This window comes from Nomascus leucogenys, chromosome 7b (genome assembly GCF_006542625.1).
Source record: "Nomascus leucogenys isolate Asia chromosome 7b, Asia_NLE_v1, whole genome shotgun sequence".
NCBI lineage: Eukaryota > Metazoa > Chordata > Mammalia > Primates > Hylobatidae > Nomascus > Nomascus leucogenys.
Genome location: NC_044387.1, coordinates 34,254,979 through 34,279,925, shown reverse-complemented (window position 1 = coordinate 34,279,925; position 24,947 = coordinate 34,254,979). Strand labels below are relative to the sequence as shown.

The 24,947-nt window shown below is 36.9% G+C and overlaps 1 protein-coding gene across 1 annotated transcript in view; it reads right to left on the bottom strand.

The window, feature by feature from the left end:
- The window catches only part of BBS7 (Bardet-Biedl syndrome 7), a 50,696-nt gene that overhangs the window by 5,652 nt on the left and 20,097 nt on the right, over positions 1–24,947 (bottom strand). The window contains exons 9-18 of the mRNA XM_003271344.4: positions 23,556–23,640; positions 22,123–22,225; positions 20,206–20,398; positions 18,631–18,705; positions 12,422–12,487; positions 7,921–8,060; positions 6,014–6,178; positions 1,406–1,515; positions 1,185–1,288; positions 928–1,051 (exon numbers count right to left, since the gene is read on the bottom strand). Of these exons, the coding sequence (XP_003271392.1) occupies positions 928–1,051; positions 1,185–1,288; positions 1,406–1,515; positions 6,014–6,178; positions 7,921–8,060; positions 12,422–12,487; positions 18,631–18,705; positions 20,206–20,398; positions 22,123–22,225; positions 23,556–23,640 (1,165 nt within the window). The remainder of the gene's footprint in view (positions 1–927; positions 1,052–1,184; positions 1,289–1,405; positions 1,516–6,013; positions 6,179–7,920; positions 8,061–12,421; positions 12,488–18,630; positions 18,706–20,205; positions 20,399–22,122; positions 22,226–23,555; positions 23,641–24,947) is intronic.

The window sequence follows — 24,947 nt, the reverse complement described above, 5'->3', positions numbered from 1 at the left end:
GAACTCAAACAAATTTACAAGAAAAAAACAAACAACCCCATCAAAAAGTGGGTGAAGGACATGAACAGACACTTCTCAAAAGAAGACATTTATGCAGCCAAAAAACACCTGAAGAAATGCTCATCATCACTGGCCATCAGAGAAATGCAAATCAAAACCACAATGAGATACCATCTCACACCAGTTAGAATGGCCATCATTAAAAAATCAGGAAACAACAGGTGCTGGAGAGGATGTGGAGAAATAGGAACACTTTGACACTGTTGGTGGGACTGTAAACTAGTTCAACCATTGTGGATGTCAGTGTGGTGATTCCTCAGGGATCTAGAACTAGAAATACCATTTGACTCAACCATCCCATTACTGGGTATATACCCAAACGACTATAACTCATGCTGCTATAAAGACACATGCACACGTATGTTTATTGCGGCACTATTCACAATAGCAAAGAGTTGGAACCAACCCAAATGTCCAACAACAATAGACTGTATTAAGAAAATGTGGCACATATACACCATGGAATACTATGCAGCCATAAAAAATGATGAGTTCGTGTCCTTTGTAGGGACATGGATGAAACTGGAAAACATCATTCTCAGTAAACTATTGCAAGGACAAAAAACCAAACACCGCATGTTCTCACTCATAGGTGGGAATTGAACAATGAGAACTCATGGACACAGGAAGGGGAACATCACACTCCGGGGACTGTTGTGGGGTGGGGGGCGGGGGGAGGGACAGCATTAGGAGATACACCTAATGCTAAATGACGAGTTAATGGGTGCAGGAAATCAACATGGCACATGGATACATATGTAACAAACCTGCACATTGTGCACATGTACCCTAAAACCCTAAAGTATAATTAAAAAAAAAAAAAAAAGAAAAGAAATATGGCAAGGTATTCTAGAATGGTCCACTAACCATAGAGTCTTTCAAGATGTGCAGGTTGCTTTTTGTATTCTTCCTGTAGGTGATCTGCCTCTTCTAGAATACAGTGATATTCTGGTATCAGAAAGTTCGTATTTCCCTCATGAATCTGCAATTCCTTATTTAAAATTAAAAACAGAAGCACCTTAATATTCAAAATTCAATCCAATGTAATGTTAAAGTATTGATAATTTTAGAAATCCTATGACTTCAAATAATAATCACCAGTCCACGACGACACATGTACTTACTTTTAAAGCATCAATTAACTGCACTTTCTTAGCCAAAAGCAACTGGTACTCCAGCTTTGGGTGGATTAGCTTTAAAGTGTGTTTGACTGATACTTCATTTATCTCTAGAAGGAGTTGACCAGATGCAGTTAGATAAATCACTTTGATCAGAAACATTAATAATGTAACATCAACACAAAATAAACATCAGAAAGAATTATTAATTTTGTTTGTTTGTTTACCGTATGATATGTTGAGGTTAATTTTCCTTTTTGTAGCTTCTTTAGAAAGCACATCTTTTAGGATGGAGATAGTAGAAATGTTGTCAGATTTAAAAACTCCCTCTCCTTTTCTATAAAATTAATATATTTTTTAAAAGAATAGCTGTAGAAGGAAATTGTCCAGTACATATATATTTTATGATTAGTACTTATCATAATCATGTGTATAGATTTCATTTGACTGTAGATTTCTTTTGTATACATATATCATTAATATAAAGCAAATTTAAAAATGTAATCCTTTACTATTATATTAATTCAGCTTCTGAATTTACTCGTAAAACAAAAGATATATGCCTCCTCAAGATGTTACAATTTATATAAAAACTTCATTTAAAACAACTTTTATCTTCATTTTTCACTAATATTTCCAACAGCTAACCTCATATATAGACATATATAAAATGCACTTAGAATTGCTTACTTACATAAGTATGTTTTTCTTTCATGTAATCACACAAATTACAGTGTGACTATATGCTTTATCCTTAAAAGAAATCTGATACCAAACATGAAAGAGTGACATCTGCTGTTTTTCATGCTCAGCATCCAATGCCACTGCTTATGGTCGGAGGACCGTTATTTTTCTTTTTTTTTTTTTTTTTGAGACAGAGTCTCATTCTTTTGCCAGGCTGGAGTGCAGTGGTGCGATCTCCACTTACTGCAACCACCACTTCCTGGGTTCAAGTGATTCTCCTGCCTCAGCCTCCCAAGTAGCTGGGATTACAGGCACGCGCCACTACACCCAGCTAATTTTTTCGTATTTTTAGTAGAGACGGGGGTCTCACCATGTTGGCCAGGATGGTCTCGATCTCCTGACCTTGTGATCCGCCCGCCTTGGCCTCCCAAAGTGCTGGGATTACAGGCGTGAGCTACTGAGATTACAGGCGTGAGCCACCGTGCCCAGCCAGGATCGTTATTCTTCTTTAGGGTACCACTCCTCTTTCTCTTGCCCTCTTCAGTTTCAGTGGCAATGGTCTCAATCTATTTCTGGGACTTCAGGAGGAAGCATTGAGCAGTACATTCCATACCCCTGACCACAGTGGTTCATGGCTTAACAATGATACTCAATCCTGGGACTTTTATTGGAGCTAGTGGGCAAGAGAAGCTCTATAGCAGCTGAAAACATACAAGACTGGATTCTAGGAACCGCTGGTGGCCATAACACTGCATGGTAAAGCCAAGGAAAGATAAAAGCAGAACTGAACAAGGGATAAAATCTTGATGACATCAATTAAGCCACTGATCCAGTTGTGCGTGAGGCAGATTACTGCTAGACTTTTAAGTTATGTGAGCTGATAAATTTATTTTATTTGGTTAAGCTGCTTGCATTTGGTTCCTTTTTACGATGACCAAGTTTCCTAATTAATATATATCATCTTTCATATAGTTAATGTTACCTTTTCATTTGGTTTTCACACACACGCAAATGATGTATATGCAAATGATAATTGCTTTGGTCTGGTATGGTGGCTCACGCCTGTAATCCCAGCACTTTGGGAGGCCAAGGCAGGCAGATCACTTGAGGTCAGGAGTTCGAGACCAACCTGGCCAACATGGTGAGACCCGTCTCTACTGAAAATACAAAAATTAGCCAGGCGTGGTAGCACACTCCTAAAATTCCAGCTACTCAGGAGGCTAAGGCATTAGAATTACTTGGGCCTGGGAGGAGGAGGTTGCAGTGAGCTGAGATTGCGACACCGCACTCCAGCCTGGGCTGATGAGTGAGACCCTGTCTCAAAACAAATAAAAAAAAAAGATAATTTTTTTTCTAGAAAGAAAATAATAAACCCTTACTACTTTGATCTCAGTTGTGTTTTAGAAATCATGACATTTCTATTAGTCTTTAATCTTAACAGATGATATTTAGTAAACACATAGTGCCAGGTACTATAGAATGACTCAAATGGTTATCTTCTTTTAATCATCATAACAATTCAATAAAGTAAGTGCTATTATTTTCATTCCTCAGAAAAGAAAACTGAAGTTCAGAGAGTTAACCAACCAGCTAGGGTCACATAGCTGGTAAGTCACAGAGCCAGGATGGAAACATTAATACGTCTGCCTCCAAAGCACATACTTCTACACTACCTCCATACACATATATTTTATTCAGGCATCTGAAAAACATCTGTTGAGTACCTATTATGTGCAAAACTATGTTTTAGGTCCTTGCAAGCGACATACAAAGATATTTAAAATTAGACTGTCCATGAAAATAAAGTTTAACTTAGAGAAATAAGTTTGTATAAAAATTATTAGAGGCCAGGCGTGGTGGCTCATGCCTGTAATCCCAGCACTTTGGGAGGCTGAGGCGGGCAGATCACGAGGTCAAGAGATCGAGACCATCCTGGCCAACATGGTGAAACCCCATCTCTACTAAAAATACAAAAATTAGCTGGGTGTGGTGGCACGTGCCTGTAGTCCCAACTACTCGGGAGGTTGAGGCAGGAGAATCACTTGAACCCAGGAGGTGGAGGTTGCAGTGAGCCAAGATTGCACCACTGTACTCCAAACTGGCAAAAGAGTGAGACTCTGTCTCAAAAAAAGAATAAGATAAAAAATAAAAAATTATTATATACTTTAAGCAGATAATAAATATCACAGACAAGTAAGAAAAATGCTATGGAAACAGAGAATCAAGGGAGAATCAAAGAAGGCTTCAAAAATGTAGCTACTGCTGGATGCAGTAGCTTGCACCTATAATGCCAGCTACTGGGGAGGCTGAGGCAGGAGGATTGCTTGAAGCCAGGAGTTTGAGACCAGCTTGGGCAACACAGTGAGACCCTGTCTCTTAAAAAAAAAAAAGTAGCTATTAAAGACCTTAAAGGATATACAGTTTTGAATCTTAAGAAAAAATACTCAAAGACACAGAATGATAGAAGAGCAAAGGTGTGCTATTATAAAAGTATATAATATGCTAGGGGCATGTTGAATTGTCTGCTATGATTAATGTGTGAGGTTCATTGTGGTACTTCAAAATGGGAGTAATTATTACAGGTTTAGACACAGATAAGCTTCCTTGGACAGTACAGTGAAAAACCCCCATAGAATGGATGTTAAAACCAATTAGATTACTGAAGAGTTCTTGGTTCTAAAAGGCTGAATTCTGAGGTAAAATTATGTTTTTAAAATAGTAGTGTTATTATCCTAAAATAACAAGAGAAACAAGAGGTATTCTACTTCTTGCTCCCTAGTTGAGACTTTAGCATGCTAAGTTTTTAGAACTCAGGAGAAAACCACAATAATCTGCTTAGGGAAAGAACCTTAAGAGGCAGAGAAAGAATAATGTGCTCTCTCCCAGACAAGCAACACAAAGCAAAAAAAAAAAACAAAAAAACACACACACACACACACACACACAAAACAAACACAACCTGCAGGCCAGGTGTGGTGGCTCATGCCTATAATCCCAGCACTTTGGGAGGCCAACGCAGGAGGATTGCTTGAGCTCAGGAGTTTGAGACCAGCTTGATCAACAAGGTGAAACCCTGTCTACAGAAAATAAAAAAATTAGCTGAGCATGGTGACGTGTGCCTGTGGTCCCAGCTACTCAGGAGGCTGAGGTGGGAGGATCGCTTGAGCCTGGGAGGTCAAGGCTGCAGTAAGCCGAGATCATGCCACTGCACTCTAACCTGGGTGACACAGTGAGATCCTGTCTCAAAACAAACAAACAAAACAAATAACAATAACAACAAAAAAACAAAAACAAAAAACAACCTACAGATGTGAAAATGAGAATGCAAAGACTTTGAAGAAGCAGGAGGATGAAAGCTCAATGGGTAGATGTAGAGAAATTGGCCTTGCCCAAGAAGTAGGCCATTTCACATTCAGAGACAAGTTAAAAAAAGGAAGGAAAAGTTTAGCTTCTACTATATTGAGAAGTTGAGAGGAATTACTGGAGCTTATAGAAGATGAGTTAGAAGTGATGGTGGAGGAGCAAGGGGTGCAACTAGAAGCTTGAGAAGCGTATAGAACAATATAATGACCTCCGCACCATATCAGGATAGCTACAAAAAGCCTGCATTTTCTAAGCCCTGAAGTTCTAAGCCATGTTATATTTGTGCATAAAGAAATTCAACTGAAGTTTTTATTGGAATTAGGATAAATATTCAAATCAATTTGGGTAGGACTGTCATCTTTTACAATGACTTCATACTGATGACTATAGAATATATTACTCCATTTAATCAAGTCGTTTATGTCAATAAAATCTTATAGTTTTCTTCATGTAACTTCCACATATTTCTAATTAAGAATATTCCTACAGATTTTATCTGGCTATTTTGTTAATGTTATTGCTACTCTGAAAGGGTCTTTTTAAATAATTTATTTTCTCACTAGTTATTGTTATTGTTGGGAACTTAGGAAATGTATTGATCTTTGCATATACATCTTTACTCAATTGCTTTTCTAAACTTGCTAATTTGATTTGTTTTTCAATAGATTATCTTGAACAGTATAGATTTTCAATCAGATTACTCACAAATAATTCCTAACTTAAAGGAAAACTTAGAAGCTACATTTATATAAAACGACACTTGTGAACCAGTAATAAGTTAGATTTACCTGTAGGTACTTTCAAGTTGTGTATCTAGAAAGGTGTTCTGAAAGTAAAATGTCACACATTCCCCTGCTGGAGGTTTTTCTGGAACTTCAGGCAGACAAAAAACCACCCAGGAGTGAACTTCAGCAAAACTGAACTGGCCTGTTAGAGTCAGTGTATTCATGGGTCTGTAATATAATAGTAGAGGCACACATTTATGTGTGGGAATACATGAAAGTATTATATGTACACATTAATAAGCAGAATTTTGTAATAGTAGTTAAATATAAATGAAAACATTCAATTTTCTCAGATTAATCTTATACGTCAAATAAATGAACATTTCAATTACATGAAAAAAATCGAACACTTACCTATACCTGCACCTGTGCTAAGTATCAGTTAAGTGATATATGTAAACAGGTTTTATTCATTATAACATGCTTTTCAAATAAAATTTCATTTATTTGGGTATATTTCATTTTTAAAAAGTTTATTTTTTTATTTTTTTATTTTTATGGGGACGAGGTCTTACTATGTTGCCCAGGCTGGGCTCGAACTCCAAGGCTCAAGCAATCCACCTGCCTCAGTTTCCCAAAGTGCTGGGATTACAGGTGTGAGCCACCATGCCCAGCCCTCATTTTAAAAAAGCTTATCTAGCATTTCTACTACATAAACTACAAAACATACTTATACAAGAATCTCCTTGGGGAAATAATCAGTATAGTGTGAAGGCAAATAATTGGGCTTTTGAGTAAGACAGGCATGGGTTGTTCCATTATTTACTAGCTCTGTGCCACTGGACAACTTATAGAATAATACCTTCTATCTTCCTGAAATATGGGATCATACTTTCTATCTTGCAAAAGCACACATTAAAGTAACATGAAAAAACTGTAAAATAAATCAAATTTAAAATAAATCAGATGGATAATTATAAAGAGTTAAGAAAATGCAGTTTATGAAATGAAAAGTTTGGACCAATCCTGTCATCTGCAGATGAAAATACTAAAACCTAGAGGCTAAATTAAATTATTCCCCCAAAGTCAGACAGGAACAGATTGTAATCCAAGTCTCTTGATTCCCAATTTGCTGTTCTTTCTAGCATACCATGCTGCCTCCATTAGCACAACCTTGACTTTTAAGCAAGACAGAAAGAGTCTATTCTCTTTAATGTTTCCCAAAAATCTTCTTTAGGAATAGTCTGCCTTACATCTTATTTAAATTATATATTTTAAATTATAGGCAGCAATATAAAGAAAATGGGTTTTGGCTTCAATTCATAGCTTTAGTCCTTTTATCAGCAAGTTACTTAACTTTTCTAAGCCTCCATTTCTCATTTGTAAAATGGAGACATTATTACCTGTCTTGCTGTAAGAATTAAATACTACATAAGCTCCTAGCATAATACATGGCACAAAGAAAGTAATCAGTAATTGTTCATCTCTTTCCCTTCTCTTTAAGCCCATGTTCTGAAAAACTACAAAGAAGTGGATGCCTAAGTTGGTATGGAAATAAAAGGCACTCTATCACAACCAAATGCTTTATCAGTATTCCCTGAGAAGAAATATAAAGGAAATATAATATTTGAGGCTGATACAATGAGGTCCTATTCACAGAGAACTATTATACTATCTAAAGGTTAAACAGTATTTGCTCTCACATTAAGTATCTGAGAAAGAGAACTGCTACTCCAATAATCCCAGAATAGTAATATATGAGAAAGATGGGAAAGTCAAACTCAAACCAGCCTCTAAAATAGACAAAGAATCTTATATTTATTAGAAATATTAAATCTATAATATTTAAACTGTTTATTTAATTTTTAAAAGTAGAAATTGCTAACAGAATTTACACTATAAAAATAAAAAACAGGTCTATTTGAATTATCTAATATCCTAAAAAGAAACTGCTCTTTCCTTTGTCCTACCTGTCATGATCAATAAAGTGAGTTCTTTGATGGAGTGAAAGAGGTTTGATGTGGTACTGGCGGACCTGACAGGTTTTGGGTTGAATCCTTGGAGTCACATATGCTTGTAGTGTGCCATACTGGCCTTCAATTGAGCGAATCTGATTCAACACAAAACAGGAAATAAGAATATTTAGCAACAAAAACATATCTTTAGAATGTTCAACACAAGTTATCAAGTACTTAAAATTCACTAAGATGTGAAGACCTAATTTAAGAGGAGTTGGAAAGCTGTCCAGCTTCTTTCTCCTGTCCCACTCTGTTCCAATTCATGGCACAGACTGTAGTACCTCTTGTACTACACAAAGGTAACTTCTCTAATCTAATTAATACTTTAACTCATACTTTTCATGGCATGAGGGGGAAAATATCAACATTTGACCTAAGTGGGAAATATTTAAAAAGTTTAAGCAAGATTTTTTGCAAATGTTGCACTGTGAATATTGCTGACAAGGAAGAGGATAAGAAAAGATAATAAGTAAAAGTACAGAAAGAAAACAAAAAATAGATCTGATAAACCTATATTTTGGTGTTGATTTTTAAAGAGTACATAAGCTCATATTGGCAGAGATTTTTTTCCACAAGAAAAAAAGCTTTAATATAGGATATAACAATTTTACATGAAAAATTATTTTGTAATAATCAGTATAACAATTAATATTCCTTATTCACAAATTCAAACAATAAAGAAAAATCTGGACAAACATGTAAGTCACCTGAAATCCTCCCACCCCAGATGATCACTATTACTACTTTGGTAGTTATGCTTTCATATGTCTCTCTATGTACATGTACAAAAAAAGAGTATTTAGCATATAGCTGTTATTATAAAAATCTATCAACAGAAAAATTGTTTCAAATAACTTAATTATTGACATTCTGTGAAAATAGAGATGCATACCTATAATCTAATTATGGCATATTTGGACTGGAAATTCTTTTGGGCTATTTTGAATATGACTGGCCGGATATCCTGAGAATTCAACATACTTAACAGGAAATAGTAATTCACTAAGCTGGGAAGATCTAATTTAAGAGAAGGACCTAATTTAATATATCATGTCACATGACTAAGTTCTATTGGATATCATAGACATCTTTGCTTTCATTTCCAATATTCACATTTTCCCCCTTATCTCTGCCTCTCCTATTACCATCACCTCCCTGCTCCTCCCATCCCACTTATGCCTCCTCATATTGTATAACTGGCTATATCAGACAGGTGTGTTTCTTTTCATACATTTCTTCATATTTATATCATTATAGATAAAAATATATTCAAATTATATATAGAGGTTTAATCAGCATTTTGTGTGTTTTATGAAATTCCCTCCATGTTAACATGTACAAATCAACTCATTCTTTATAGTAGCTGTATAATATTCCAAGATATGGATAAATAGCTATTTATTCAACCATTCAATCATTAATGAGTATTCACCTTGGTTCTACTTTTCTGCTTCTACAAGCAATGCTGCAATTAATTATATTCATGTGTTATGTATATTACTGCTATTTTATTGCCATTAATAGATTCCCCCAAAGGAGCTAATATCTATTTTCCCAAGTGGCTGTAACAACTTATAGTTCCACCAGCTATGACTGACAGTGTCATTTAATTCATCCCTGTCCCCTAGCGATGTTGTTCTTTAACATTTTTTGCCAATCTGTTGGATAAGAAGAAACTGCTTTTTGTTATTTGAATTTGAATTTCTCTGGCTAAAGATGAGGTAGAACTTTTTTGTTAGCTATTTTGATTCCCTCTTCTGTGTTTTGGGTTTTTTTTTTTTTTTTTTTTTTTTTGAGATAGAGTCTCACTCCATTGCCCAGGCTGAAGTACAGTGGCACAATCTTGGCTCACTGCAACCTCCATCTCCTGGGTTCAAGCAATTCTCCTGCCTCGGCCTCCCAAGTAGCTGGGATTACAGGTGCGTGCCACCCTGCCCAGCTAATTTTTTTGTATTGTTTCTTTTAGTAGAGATAAGGTTTCACCATGTTGGCCAGGCTGTTCTTGAACTCCTGACCTCAAGTGATCCACCTGCCTTGGCCTCCCAAAGTGCTGAGATTACAGGCATGAGCCACTGTGCCCAATCTTCTCTTCTGTGACTTGCCTATCCATATCCTTTGCCTATTTTCCTTACTCGGTGGTTTTTATTGTAACAATAGGCTGTTTATATGTTATTGAAGATTACCTATTATCTGTTAGACAATTAAGTCTTCTTTCTTTAAATAAGTAGGTACTTAATTCATCTGAATTTATTTTTTATATATGGCATAAGATAATAATTCATTTAATTTTCTTCTAGATGGATGCCAGTTGTGCCAACAGCAATTTTTAAATAGCAATAGTAATTTAATAGAAGTGTTCTCTTCTATTAAAATAGAAATGTCATGCACTAAATTCCCATAAATATGAAATATATTCTGGGTTCTATTTCCAGATTATTCTGTTGCATGGCCTATTTATTTAGGCTTCGAAATATCCTCCACTATTTTTATTATGGTAGTTTTATGGTATGTTTTATCATATGGCAAAGCAAGTTCCACCTTACTTTGCTTCTTTTTCATAATTTTCTTGGCTCTTTTCAGGCATTTTGTCTTTCTTCTATACATTAAAATTATTATATCCAATTAAAAAAAGAGGAACATGGCTGGACGTGGTGGCTCACACCTGTAATCCCTGCACTTTGGGAGGCCAAGGCGGGTGGATCAACTGAGGTCAGGAGTTTGAGACCAACCTGTCCAACATGGTGAAACCCTGCCTCTACTAAAATACAAAAATTAGCCAGGCATGGTGGTACATGCCTGTAATCCCAGCTACTAGGGAGGCTGAGGCACAAAAATCACTTGTACCAGGGAGGTGGAGGTTGCAGTGAGTCAAGATTGCACCACTGCGCTCCAGTCTGGGCGACAGAGCAAGACTCCATCTCAAAAAAAAAAGAGAAACATTGCTTTTAATCAATTTTTACTCTACTTTCAAATTTATTAGCAGAAGCTTGCTCAATGTAAAATGTTTAAATGTGTTTTTTCTTTTAGAAATAAATGTATCCTAGTTTTCCATTTTTCTTTCAAAGTACATAAAAGGGAATGTATGCAGACCAAAATGAATTGTTTAGGGGAAAAATCATATTTAACTGGAACTTCCTTAACCAGATGTGAAAAAAATATTGTGTAACAGCATCTCTCTTGAAAAATAAAAAAAAACCTTTGAGCTTCAAAACATCAGCAACACCAGGAAAAAAGTTACAGTGCTTAATTTTTAGATCATAGGTCTATCAAAACTAATCCCACTATAAATAACTAAAACAGATGTGTATGCTATGGTAAGTATTTAATTATGAAAATGACTATGTCATTAAATTGCTAGAGAAAATTGTAAAAGGTTTTCTCTAGAATGTATGGTAATAAATAATATCACTGGAATACAATCAGCAAAATTCAGATGGTAGGAAAATATATGGCGAATGCCCAGATACTTTAATAACTAAGTTAATTTAGAAGGTGACTGTCAGGACCAGCCTGGCCAACATGGCAAAACCCCGTCCCTATGACAAAAAAACGTACAAAAATTAGGCAGGTGTGGTGGCGGGCACCTGTAATCTCAGCTACTCAGGAGGCTGAGGCAGGAGAATCACTTGAACCTGGGAAGTGGAGGACGCGGTGAACCCAGATCATGCCACTGCATTCCAGCCTGGGCGACAAGAGCACAAGAGCGAGACTCCATCTCAAAAAAAAAGAAAAAAAAAAAAGATGACTTTGTTTAAACAAGCTATAAAACAAAAATCAGTAAAATCTGAACACTAAATATTTTATAATATTAAAAAATTATTGTTGATTTTTCTTAGGTGTGATAATAGTGTTGTAGTTATGTTTTAAAAAAAGAGAGTACCTATCTTAGACACACTAAATGAAATTATGAATATCTTGTATTTGCTTTAAAATATTTTAGGGTAGTAAGTGAATAGCATAAACAAGGTGGCCATGAGTTGATCATTGCTGAAGCTGTGTGATTAACACATGGGGATTAATTACTTTTATAAATGTTTAAAACTTTCTATAATAGAAAATTTGAAAAAAAATTTTCAGTTAGAGGAAACTTTAAGACCAACAATTTTAGGCCGGGCACGGTGGCTCACCCCTGTAATCCCAGCACTTTGGGAGGCTGAGGCATGTGGATTGCTTCAGCTCAGGAGTTTGAGACCAACCTGGGCAACGTGGCAAAACCCAGTTTTTATTTAAAAAATAAAATCAATAAGTTTAGAGAAGGTGATTAAGAAGTAATAGCAGAGATTGTGGTCTGGGCTAAATTACATCCTAACTGGTCATTCAAAATTCATTACTCCAAACAATTCATTTCAGGGAGAAATTAAATGCAAACAAATAATATCATATGTTGTAAGACATACCAGCAGGAAAAAGGAAACTCAAACATTCAAGTAAAGGTAATTTCTAATATTTTTACCTTGAGTTCCAGCCTTGTAGTATTTGCCTGGCACCGATAAGTAGCAAGAAGGAAGTTGTCATTTGACTGGGAAGAATACAAAGTGGAGGAAAAGAATGAATCCATGTTTTTAGCAACAAAAAAAGGCATCAATAATAATAATGGTTACCATTTACTTAAGCACCTGTCATTGGTGCTAAGTGCTTTTCAAACGTTCTAACTTACACTTACAAAAACTCTATGCACTAAGTTTTACTAATTAAATTTTAACAGATGAAGAAACTGAGGTTATGAGGAGTTAAATAAAAGCCATTAAGTGATGAAACTGGAATTCAAATTCCTATCTAAAGCTCATGCTCTTTCCATCTTGAGTTTTTACAATAACATTTTTAAACATTAAGAATTCTTCTAAAAATTTGACAATGCAAACACCAAATGTGATATGGGTTGGCTGTGTCCCCATCCAAATCTCATCTTGAATTGTACTCCCATAATTCCCATGTGTTGTGGGAGGGACTCAGTGGGAGATAATTGAATCATGGGGCCAGTTTCTCCCACACTGCTCTCATGGTAGTGAATAAGATCTGATGGTTTTATAAGGGGAAACCCCTTTCTCTTGGCTCTCATTCTGTCTTCTCTTGTCTGCCACCATGGGAGATGTGCCTTTCACCTTCTGCCATGATTGTGGGGCCTCCCCAGCTAGGTGGAACTGTGAGTCCAATAAACCTCTTTCTTTTGTCCAGTTTCTAGTATGTCTTTATCAGCAGTGTAAAAATTGACTAACACAGTGAGTTGGTACTGGTAGAGTGTGGTGCTGCTATAGAGATTCCCAAAAATGTGGAAGTGACATTGGAACTGGGTAACAGGCAGGGGCTGTAACAGTTTGGAGTGTTCAGAAAAAGACAGGAAAATGTGGGAAAGTGTGAAACTTCCTAGAGACTTGAATGGCTGTGTCTAAAATGCTGATACTGATGTGGACAATGAAATTCAGGCTGAGGTGATCTCAGATGGAGATGAGGAACTTTTTGGGAAATAGAGCAAAAATGACTCATTATATTTTAGCAAAGAGGCTGGCAGCATTACGCCCCTGCCCTAGAGATGTGTGGAACTTTGAAGGGAGATAATTTAGGGTATCTGGCAGAAGAAACTTCTAAGCAGCAAAGCATTCAAGATGTGACTTGGGTGCTGTTGAAAGCATTCAGTTTTATAAGGGAAGGAGATCATGAAAGTTCAGAAAATTTGCAGCTTAACAATGCAATAGAAAAGAAAATCCCATTTTCTGGGAAATTCAAGTTGGCTGTAGAAATTTGTGTAAGTAATGACGAGCCGAACATTAATCATCAAGACAATGGGGAAAATATCTGCAGAGCATGTCAGAGGTCTTCATGGCAGCCCCTCCCACCACAGGCCTGGAGGCCTAGGAGGAAAAAGTGGTTTTGTGGGCCAGGCCCAGGGTCTCCATGCTGTGTGCAGCCTAGCGACTTGGTGCCCTGTGTCCCAGTCACTCCAGCCATGGCTGAAAGGGGCCAATGCAGAGATTGGCCTGTGGCTTTAGAAGCCTCAAGCCCTGGCAGCTTCCATGTGGTGCTGAGCCTGTCAGTACACAGAAGTAAAGAATTGGGGTTTGGGAACCTCCACGTAGATTTCAGTGGATGTATGGAAATGCTTGAATGTTCAAGCAGAAGTTTGCTGCAGGTGCGGGGCTCTCATGGAGGACCTCTGCTAGGGCAATGTGGGAGGAAAATGTGGGGTTGGAGCCCCAACACAGAGTCCCTACTGGGGCACTGCCTAATGGAGCTGTGAGAAGAGGGCCACTGTCTTCCAGACCCCAGAATGGTAGATCCACTGACAGCTTGCACTGTGAGCCTGGAAAAGCCACACTCAATGCCAGACTATGAAAGAACCCAGGAGTTGGGGGGTATACCCTGCAAAGCTACAGGGGCGGAGCTGCCCATGGCCATGGGAGCCCACCTCTTGCATCAATGTGGCCCAGATGTGAGACATGAGGTCAAAAGGAGATCATTTTGGAGCTTTAAGATTTGACTGCCTTGCTGGATTTCAGACTTGCATGGGGCCTGTAGCCCCTTTGTTTTGGCCAATTTCTCCCATTTGGAATGGCTGTATTTACCCAATGCCTGGACCTGCACTGTATCTAGGAAGTAACTAATTTGCTTTTGATTTTACAGGCTCATAGGCAAAAGGGACTTACCTTGTCCCACATGAGACTTTGGACTGTGGAATTCTGAGTTAATGCAAAAATGAGTTAAGACTTGGGGGACTTTTGGAAAGGCATGATTGGTTCTGAAATGTGAAGGCATGAAATTTGGGAGGTGCAGGGGTGGAATGATATGGTTTGGCTGTGTCCCCACCCAAATCTCATCTTGAATTGTATTTCCATAATTCCCATGTGTTGCGGGAGGCACCTAGTGGGAGATAACTGAATCATGAGGGTGGTTTCTGCCATACTGTTTTTCATGGTAGTGAATATGTCTCATGAGGTCTGATGGTTTTATAAGGGGAAACCCCATTCTCTTGGCTTTCATTTTCTCTTGTCTGCCACCATGTGAGATGTGCCTTTCACCTTCCGCCATGATTGTGAGGCCTCCCAGCCAGGTGGAACTATGAGTCCAATAAACCTCTTTCTTCTGTAAATTGTCCCATCTTGGATATGTCTTTATCAGCAGTGTGAAAATGGACTAATACAAAATGTTTATACTGTAAAGGCACATACGTCAGAGTTTGATATTGAATCTCTTAGATTTTTCACAAATACGTACACAGGAAAGAGAAATATCTCTTCTCTGTATTCCCAGCAAATGGCACAGTGACTGGCATACTGTAAGCACTTAATACATGTTTGTTGAACTAACCTAGAGGAGTTCCTTCAAATATTATAACTTCTTGAAATTGAATATTAAACTACTAGAAATAGAGAAATGTAGCTAGGTTCATGGATTACAAAAAGAGACACAGCAATGTAAGATAATTTATATGTAATTTTCGAGACTGCTATTTCTCTATTTTTATTAAATAATCAAAGAAATAAAAAGAATGGTAATATAAAATATAAAACTCAAACATTTCAATTTCAAATCATTTAAACTCAACAGAGAGGACTGATCAATTTAAAAGTAAATATATTCTTTTTTTTTTTTTTTTGAGACAGAGTCTTGCTGTGTTGCCCAGGCTAGAGTGCAGTGGTGTGATCTCAGCTCAATGTAACCTCTGCCTCCTGGGTTCAATTGACTCTCGTACCTCAGCCTCCCAAATAGCTGGGACTACAGGTGCATGCCACCACACCCAGCTACTTGTTATGTATTTTTAGTAAAGAGGGTGCTTTACCATGTTGGCCAGGCTGGTCTTGAACTCCTGGCCTCAAGTGATCCACCTGCTTGGGCTCCCAAAGTGCTGGGATTACACGTATGAGCCACGGTGCCAAGCCGTAAATATGTTCTTGTATGATTAAAAACAAATGTTATATACTACAGTGTTTATCGATAAATGATACAGGTAACATGTTAGGGATGAGGTTTGGGAGTGGGGAAGGAGAGGGTGAAGAGCATGAAAAAATAAGACTGGGCTGGGCATGGTGGTTCACACCTGTAATCCCAGCACTTTGGGAGGCTGGGAGGTGGAAGGACAGCTTGAAGCTAGGAGTTCAAGACCAGCCTGGGCAACAAAGTGAGGCCCCATTTCTACAAAAAATAAAAAATAAAAAAAATTAGCCGGGCATCATGGCATATGTCTATGGTCCGACATACTCAGGAGACTGAGACAAGAAGATAAGCTTGAGCCCAGAAGTTTCAGGCTGCAATAAGCTATGATCACACCACTGCACTCCAGCCTGGGTGACACAGTAAGACCCTCATCTCTTAAAAAAAAAAAAAAAAAAGACTAACCATATGTTGAAAAGTAGTGATGGGTACATGCAAGTTATTATACTAGTCTTTCTACTTTGGTGTATACTTGAAATCTCCATAGGTTTTTTTAAAGCCATTGTCCTAGAAAATATATTTTAAATTAGTATGAAATAGTCATTTCAAAGAATCCTTCAGTGATGTAATTAAAACAGATTAATCTTTCATAGTAACTTAAGAATCAAAGATTTTAAGTTTAAGTTTATTGATTTTCTAAATAATCATAAAAATGTAGGCCATATCTTTTGTGTTTTGTTCTCAAACAGGGATGACAAACCACATATTGATAACATAATACAACTGTTATAAAATCTCTTATTAAAAATAAAATTTTTACTATGAAGTTATATTGAAAAATAGGCTGGGCATGGTGGCTCACACCTGTAATCCCAGCACTTTGGGAGGCCAAGGCGGGTGGATCACCTGAGGTCAGGAGTTCAAGACCAGCCTGACTAACATGGCAAAACCCCATCTCTACTAAAAATACAAAAATTAGCCGGGTGTGGTGGCATGTGCGTGTAGTCCCAACTACTTGGGAGTCTTGAGACAGGAGAATTGCTTGAACCCGGGAGGTGGAGGTTGCAGTGAGCTGAGATTGTGCCACTGAACTCCAGCCTGGGTGATGGAGTGAGACTCCATCTCAAAAAAAAAAAGAAAGAAAATTATTCTTATATCTATCAACATTTTACTTTATCTACTCTTTTATTCCTCCTTTTTAAAAATATATATATAAGGCCAGATGTGGTGGCTCATGCCTATAATCCCAGCACTTTGGGAGGCTGAGGTGGGAGGATCACTTAGGCCCAGGAGTTTGAGACCAGCCTGGGCAACATAGGAAGACCCGGTCTCTACAAAAAATTTAAAAATCAGCCAGGCATGGTGGCTTGTGACTGTAGTCCCAGCTACTTGGAAGGCTGAGGTGGGAGGATCTGCTTGAGCCCAGGAGGTCAAGGCTGCAGCAAGCCATGATCACGCCACTGCACTCCAGCCTGGGCAACAGAGCGAGACCATGTCTTAAAAAAGTAAATAAATAACAAAAACCAAATAAATAAAATATATTCTGCAGCAGTGCCAATGCATATAAATAAAATAAAATATATATTAATATAACTACCCACCAACTCCAGTTACCATCTCCTCCTGCTCTGGCTTGCCTTCTCCAGTGCAATTAATCCAAACCTTATCTATACCTTGATTTCTCTTCAGGAGTCACACCTAGCTCTGAGACTGCTTATCGGCTAGTACTAAGCAGAAAGAAGTGATACAGTAAGCATGTCCAAAAGCACTGACGTGATCTCATCTCAGGTACTGTGCACGTTAAGTGCTCAATAAAAGTCTGTTGAATGAAGTTTAGTATGCATTCAACAAGCCTAGAAAAAGTGGGGCAGGGCAGGAAGAGCGGGGGAAGCAACAGATCATATTCCAATGCAGGGATGTGTGAAACTATATAGCATTTTCAGGAATTTTAAGAACTTCAGCTTGGCAGAAATAATGTGCATGGGAGGGGTGGTAGCAGCCGGTGACAGAGAAGTTAGAGATGTAATCAAGAGCTGAATCATGGAAAGTTTTCTATGCCACAATAAGGAATCTATATTTATATCTAGCAGGAAATCAGGAATATTTAAAAGGTTTTGAGAAAAGAAAGATACAGTGATGTTTGTGTTTTAGGAAGGAAGACATCTCTGGTGGTAGTGTACATACAGCATATCCCAGAAGTCAGAGGCAAGACTAGAGGCAGAGAAACTTATAAAGTAGTTCAAGCAAGACATGATAAGGGCCTGGACTAAGTTAACAGGGGTAGGAATGAAGCCAAGTAGAAGTATGAAAGCCATGGAGGTAGAACTGACAGAAACTAGTGACTAATTGGATATATAGGCTGAACATTCCGAAACTGAGTACCTAAAATGCTCCAAAACCCTAAACTTTTTGAGTGTCAAGATAATACTTTAAGGAAACGTTCATTGGAGCATTTCAGATTTCAGATTTTCAAATTTGGGGTGCTGAACAAGTAAATACAAAACAAATATTCCAAAACCTGAAAAAAATCCAAAATCCAAAATACTTCTTGGTCTCAAGCATTTCACATAAAGGATATTAACCTGTAACAGATCACAGAAGAGAAGGAATCTAGGACAACATCAGGTTTCTCAACTGAGGACAGGGAAAGAGAACCGACACAGATATTGAAGGAAAGGTTACATAAGAAATGATTGAAAAAGAAACATCAAAACCTAGCAGGATTTATAGACTTTAATCAAAATGGCATAATAGAAATGAAAGCATGTGAAGAATTCTTTTATATTTTTTACTCACCTCAGAATCACAGCTGCTAAAGCTAACAACAGCAGAATTTTTATCCACATCAAGTAAATCTATTGGAACATCACTCTACAGTCAATATTAAAAAAAAAGAAGGTTGAGATGGAAAACCTAAAAATGTTCATACATTATGTTTTCTCTAAGAGTTCTCCTTAGTTCTAGTTTATATTCATCTTTAAATTTGAAAGTATGAACTCTCTTAACTTATACTTGATAGCATATACTTCTAGAAAATAAATATAATAAAGAATAAATGTTATTTTACAATCACCTGCTTTTTTCTAACTTGGATTATAAAAATCACAGAATATCATCTCTCACCACCCCCTTAAAAGTCCAGTCATCCCACTTAATTTTATGAAGTGCTAAAAATGTTACCATGAGCTATAAATAATCACATGGCCATTCTGATTGTATCAGTTCATTTTTATCAGTTTTAATTTTACCTGTAACACAGAAAGAAGATAATTTTTGGTCTCCTCTGGAGAGGCAGTTTGTAGGACAAAGCTGTTGCACTGTGTTCTATGTGAACGGCATTCCTAGAGTTGTTCAATGCAACAGCCCATGAGCTAGCATTACTTAAGAGAGTTTTCTGCCTTTAGGTTTTTTTTTTAATAATCTGATCTCTCCATTACATCTTTTTAAACCTTTTCTTCCTCCAATTTGTTATGTTCTCACTTTGTGATTGGTTTACTACCTTTTGTTTGTTTTCTATTCATCGTATTATTCTTTTCTACTTCCTGAATACCTTCTAATTTAAATAAGTCAGTAAATATATACATTGATGAATGGAGTCATACATTATTATCCCTAAATTTCACTCTTTAGGATTCTCTACTTTGCCTGTTGACCTACCAGAAACTGTTGGGTTAATGAGCAAGCTGTACTTTAATGTTTGGGCCTTAAAAAAAAAAAGTTCTAGCAAGGGCATTAAATATGGTAGTTTTCTAAGTCACATCTCTGTTAAGATTCTCTCAGAGGGTAGCCAAAGAAGAAAAATCTTACTGTCTTTTCTATCTCTTCTTAAAACTTAAGCCCATCTTTTGTTTGTTTATTAAGTACATAAATAAAAGTAAAAATATAATTCAAATAATCTGTGAGCAAACTAATTATCTAAAGGAAGAATAAAAGGTCATAAACATTTAAATTCACTGTCTATGGGGGGTGGGGTGGTTCACGCTTGCAATCCCAGCACTCTGTGAGGCCAAGGCGGGTGGATCACCTGAGGTCAGGAGTTCAAGACCAGCCTGGCCAACATGGTGAAACCCCGTCTCTACTAAAAATACAAAATTAGCCAGGCATGGTGGCACATACCTGTAGTCCCAGCTACTCGGGAGGCTGAGGCAGGAGAACCACTTGAACCTGGGAGTCGGAGGTTACAGTGAGCTGAGATCGTACCACTGCACTCCAGTCTAGGTGACAGAGTAAAACTCTTGTCTCAAAAAAAAAAAAAAAAAATAAAATAAAATCACTGTCTAAAACTAAAAATGTTCAATAATAATTAGTACATATGACTGGTTTGCAAAATAGATCCAGTCATAAAACTAAGAAATTAGACATTTTGCTTACCTGTATTAAGACATTATCTATTGCAGTCTGTACCTCTAAGATAAGGCTGTAACTGGCATCATCTTTATTTAGTGTAAATTTATCGTTTATACCAAAGGAAGGTACTGCTGATTTTGCTTTGCTTGATTGAGAAGACTGTTGATAATTCTCTCTTTCCTGCAATACCTTATACTGCAGATGTTCCAACTCATTCCTGGAGAAAAACATACACAAATTTGTCAAACATAAGTATAAACATTTGAGGTCCTTAGAATGTTTACAAAAATTTGAGACATTTGCTTTTACAAAATGGGTTTTTATTGGTTGAGCTAATAAAATAAAAACAAAGGGAGCAAAATTTTTGCTTCTATGACTGACTAAACAATTCCACATTATTTATCCTTAACACAAAAATTAAAATATCTGCTCAGTCCCATATTAGCAATATTAATAGAGAGTTTTAAATATCATGGTAGGCTACGAAATAATCAATCTTAACACAAGAATCTTGTTACAGTTACATAAAGTACTAATCAGAAGAGAAACTTCTTATACTAATGAGAAAAGAAACTAATATTGCAGAACATATTAGTCTTAACGAAAAGAGACAAAATGTGTGAAGCCAGTAAACATGTAACTTTCAGTAAGACATTAGGGGAGACATAAAAAATAAAAAGGAAGCTGCAGAGCATTAGCATTTTGGGGACCACAAGGATGATCATGAGCCAGTGGTATGGCTTAACTACCAAGTGTTGGAGAGGATTCTGCTGAGACTGAACTACACAGGCATTGCTTAGAGCTCCAGTTAAGGGGAAGGGCTACATGCAAATGGAGTAAACAGTCATTGGGATAGAACAACATGAGGCTTAACTAGCCACAATTTAGGAGGAAAAGTCTAGGGAGGAGCTTGGAAGGGATCTGTGTAATGAACAAAGGAAAAGATTCATTCATCAAAGAAATGTTTACTGCTAAATATTACATATTTACTCCTATGTACCTAGCAGTGTTTGGGTATTAAATGAACAAATCAGATATGAGCTTCTCATAAAGCTTACATTCCAGTGGAATCAAGAAATGGTAGACTTGGTTATAAATAAAAGGTACTGTATTGAGGATGTGAGACAGTGGTCATTAACTATACTTGTATCCTTGTTGCATGAAGTAGGATATCCTGAATGAATCTGGTATACTTGTTTGCATGAACATTACAGCTTGCTCTCTGGTGGCTTTGGTGAACGGCTTGTGCTACTAGTCCTTGTGGCATTTGCTGCCTTAAAAGTTTCTGTAGCCTTCAACTACCACCAAAAAAAGATCATCCTTCACTCCACAAAAGGTCAGCATGGGTTGAAATGGGGAGAGCAGTCATTAAAAGTTTCAGCAACTCCCACTTCTTCATTGTATGAAGCATCTTTATTTGAGTTTGAGGTCCCCCTTTTCACAGCACACGTCAAATTGAGCAGACCATAAAAGCAATTCCTGTGTCTAGGGGAGTCAAAATTACTCAGTTCCAGTTAAGAAAATTTACAAGCCAACATTACAGATTCAGAAGGGTCTACAGGAACAGCAAACGTTAGAGTTAATGAGAAATAATACAGCCATCCGTGTTGATTTATTTCTAATGTCTGTGAAAAACAAAAAATAAAACACTACAAGTGTCTATGAGGCAAAAAAAAAAAAAAAAAAGAAAAATACAACTCTTGACCTCAGAAAAAGTCAATATAGAATAAGGCATACAAAAAAGTATATTTCTATCTCCAAAATATTAATCAGCACTTACGCTAATTTTCTCAAAACTGTAAACTTCCATTTTAAAAGGTGATAAACTAATTAATTATATAATTCCTTCCAATAAAATATACTGCATCTATAAGTAATAAAAAGTAACAACCACACACTTCATGAGATTTTTTAAAAAGCAAATAAAAAACTCAAAGTTACCGTAAGGAAGAAATTTTATTCTGCATCTCCTGATTAATTTTTAGTTCTTCTCCTGGTCCACTTTCCTTATGAATGGGCTCTGTTGTCAGACCTGTAACCCAGCCTGTAGAGATGAATTACAATCATGCATCACTTAGTACTGCTAGTGTTAAAAAGATAAATTATGCATTGTATAGCAGAAACTCCAAGGTACATGCCCCTTTGTCCACCAATATCAGCCTAACTTAACCCTAGGACTTCATTCAAAAACAAAACACAAAATCAAGCTGGAAAATATTCAGACTATAGAGAAATTACTTAAGCATTTCATGATATCATTTTTTTTTTTTGCCTGAAATACTATAATACTATAATGAAGGGAATCTTTTACTTCTTAACAGATTTAAAGTATGGAATAATTCAACATAGTCTAGCAATTTCAAAAATAGCTGAAAAATAAGAATTGCCTTTTAAAAATTACTTTCATGGAAATTTAAACTCTCACATGACTACTATGAGAATGCAAAAATTACCAACTCAAAAGCAAGTTTTGGCAAGTTTTTGAGACCCTGTCTCAAAAAGTTTTTATAAGACAGGTACATAGTCCAAAACATAAAATAAATCTCAATAAGTACTTCTCTTTAAATCAAAGAATATAATTTAATATTTAAAGAGTGACATGCTAAAAACTCTTAAAAAGTACTATTCAAATATCAACTATTTTATAAATCAAGAAGCCTACACTTTCTGATTTTTTAACCAATAAAGTTTTTAATGCTGTAAGTAAGAGTGATTGACTAATACAGCAGCCTCCCCTTATCCACAATTCCACTTTCTGCATTTTAGTAACCCATAGTCAATGGTAGGCTGAACATATTTAGTGGAAAATTTCAGAAATAAGTCCTAAGTTTTAAATTGTATAACATTCTGAATAGGGTGATAAAATCTCATGCCATCCTGCTCCATTCTGCCCAGGATGTGAATCATCCCTTTGTCCAACATATCACCTGCTGTATATGATACCTGCTACCAGCCTATCTACTGTTCGCTTAGAAGCCAAATCAGTTATCAGATCAACTGTTGCAGTATCACAGTGCTTATGTTCAAGTAAACTTACTTTATTTAATAAGGGCCCCAAAGCACAAGAGTAGTGATGTGAGCATATTGTTATAATTGCTCTATTTTATTATTCGTTAATGTTAATCTTTTACTATGCCTAATTTATAAGTTAACTTTTATCATAGGCATGTAGGTATAGGAAAAAATATAATATATATAGAGTTCAGCACTATTTGAGGTTTGAGGCTTCCACTGGGGGTCTTGGAATGGATTCCCTATGAATAAGGGGGGACTACTGTAACTTTTTTAAAAAGAGTCATCAAAAGCAGTTTATTAAATTTAGATTTTTTTTGTTGTTGACTCTTTCTTCAATTACCTATTATCATTTACTTTACCTGAATATGTGGACACCACGATTTCATCATAGCTGTCTTTTCCTACACAACCACCCTGGATAGATGTGACACTTTCAGACAACATCTAAAAAAGTTTAAGACCAAGCACTTTATTAGTAACTAAAAAATTCAAAGATATGTTAAAATAAGCCACACAATGTTTTCCCTGGCTCCAGATCTTCAACATATATTTACTGAATGCTTATGTGCAGACACTCAGATTAGAAGGACAAAATATCTTGAAAAAATGGCAGGAAACTCCAGTGTTTTTAAATTTGGGAAAGAAGATTCAAAACGACCCTAGTATATTTGTGGGTACCACTCAGCTAACGATATACTCACCTAATGAGTAAATATAGTTTATTTATTTATTTAGAGACGAAGTCTCCCTCCGTCATCCAGGCTGGAGTGCAGTGGTGCAATCACAGCTCACTGCAGCCTTAACCTCCTGGGCTCAAAACGATCCTCCCGCCTTAGGCCCCAGAGTAGCTGGGACCAGACGTGCGCGCCACAACGCTGGGCTAATTTTTGTATTTTTTGTAGAGATGAGGCGTTGCCATGTTTCCCAGGCTGGTCTTCAAATCGTGGGCTCAAGCAATCTGCCACCTTGGCCTCCCAAACTGCTAGGATTATAGGCGTGAACTATAGCGCCCCGCCAGTTTATTTTTATAAAGAAAGGTTTTTTAAAAACTTACATAAGCAAGGCTGGGCGCGGTGGCTCACGCCTGTAATGCCAGCACTTTGGGAAGCCGAAGTGGGCAGATCACGAGGTAAAGAGATTGAGACCGTCCTGTCCAACATGGTGAAACCCCATCTCTACTAAAAATACAAAAAAATTAGCCGGGTGTGGTGGCGCGTGCCTGTAGTCTCAGCTACTTGGGAGACTGAGGCAGGAGAATCACTTTGACCCAGAAGGCGGAGGTTGCAGTGAGCTGAGGTCGTGCCACTGTACTCCAGTCTGGCGGCAGAGTGAGACTGTCTAAACAAACAAACAAACAAACAAAAATTACACAAAGCAAAAAGCAAAATACTCCTAAGTTTAATCTATTATACGAATTCCATACACCATCTCTAATGTGTATTCTCAAAATAGTTTTTTAGATAAAGAAAGAAGATGGTAACCTACATGGAATCTTTAGGAAATCTGCTATTGTGGAGAGAAACCAAGTTTTTTCAGATGACTCAGGGTTTATAATAACCATCTTTTAAGCAGTACTTTCCAAACTTGTCTGACAACCACTTAGGTAACTCAACTAGGAAACTGTATTTTTTTTATTTCTTTCTTTCTTTTAAAATAATTGTAGGGAGCTGGTTTTTTGTTTTTGTTTGCTTTTTTTAGACAGGACATTGATCTGTTGCCCAGGCTGGAATGCAGTGCATGATCATGGCTCA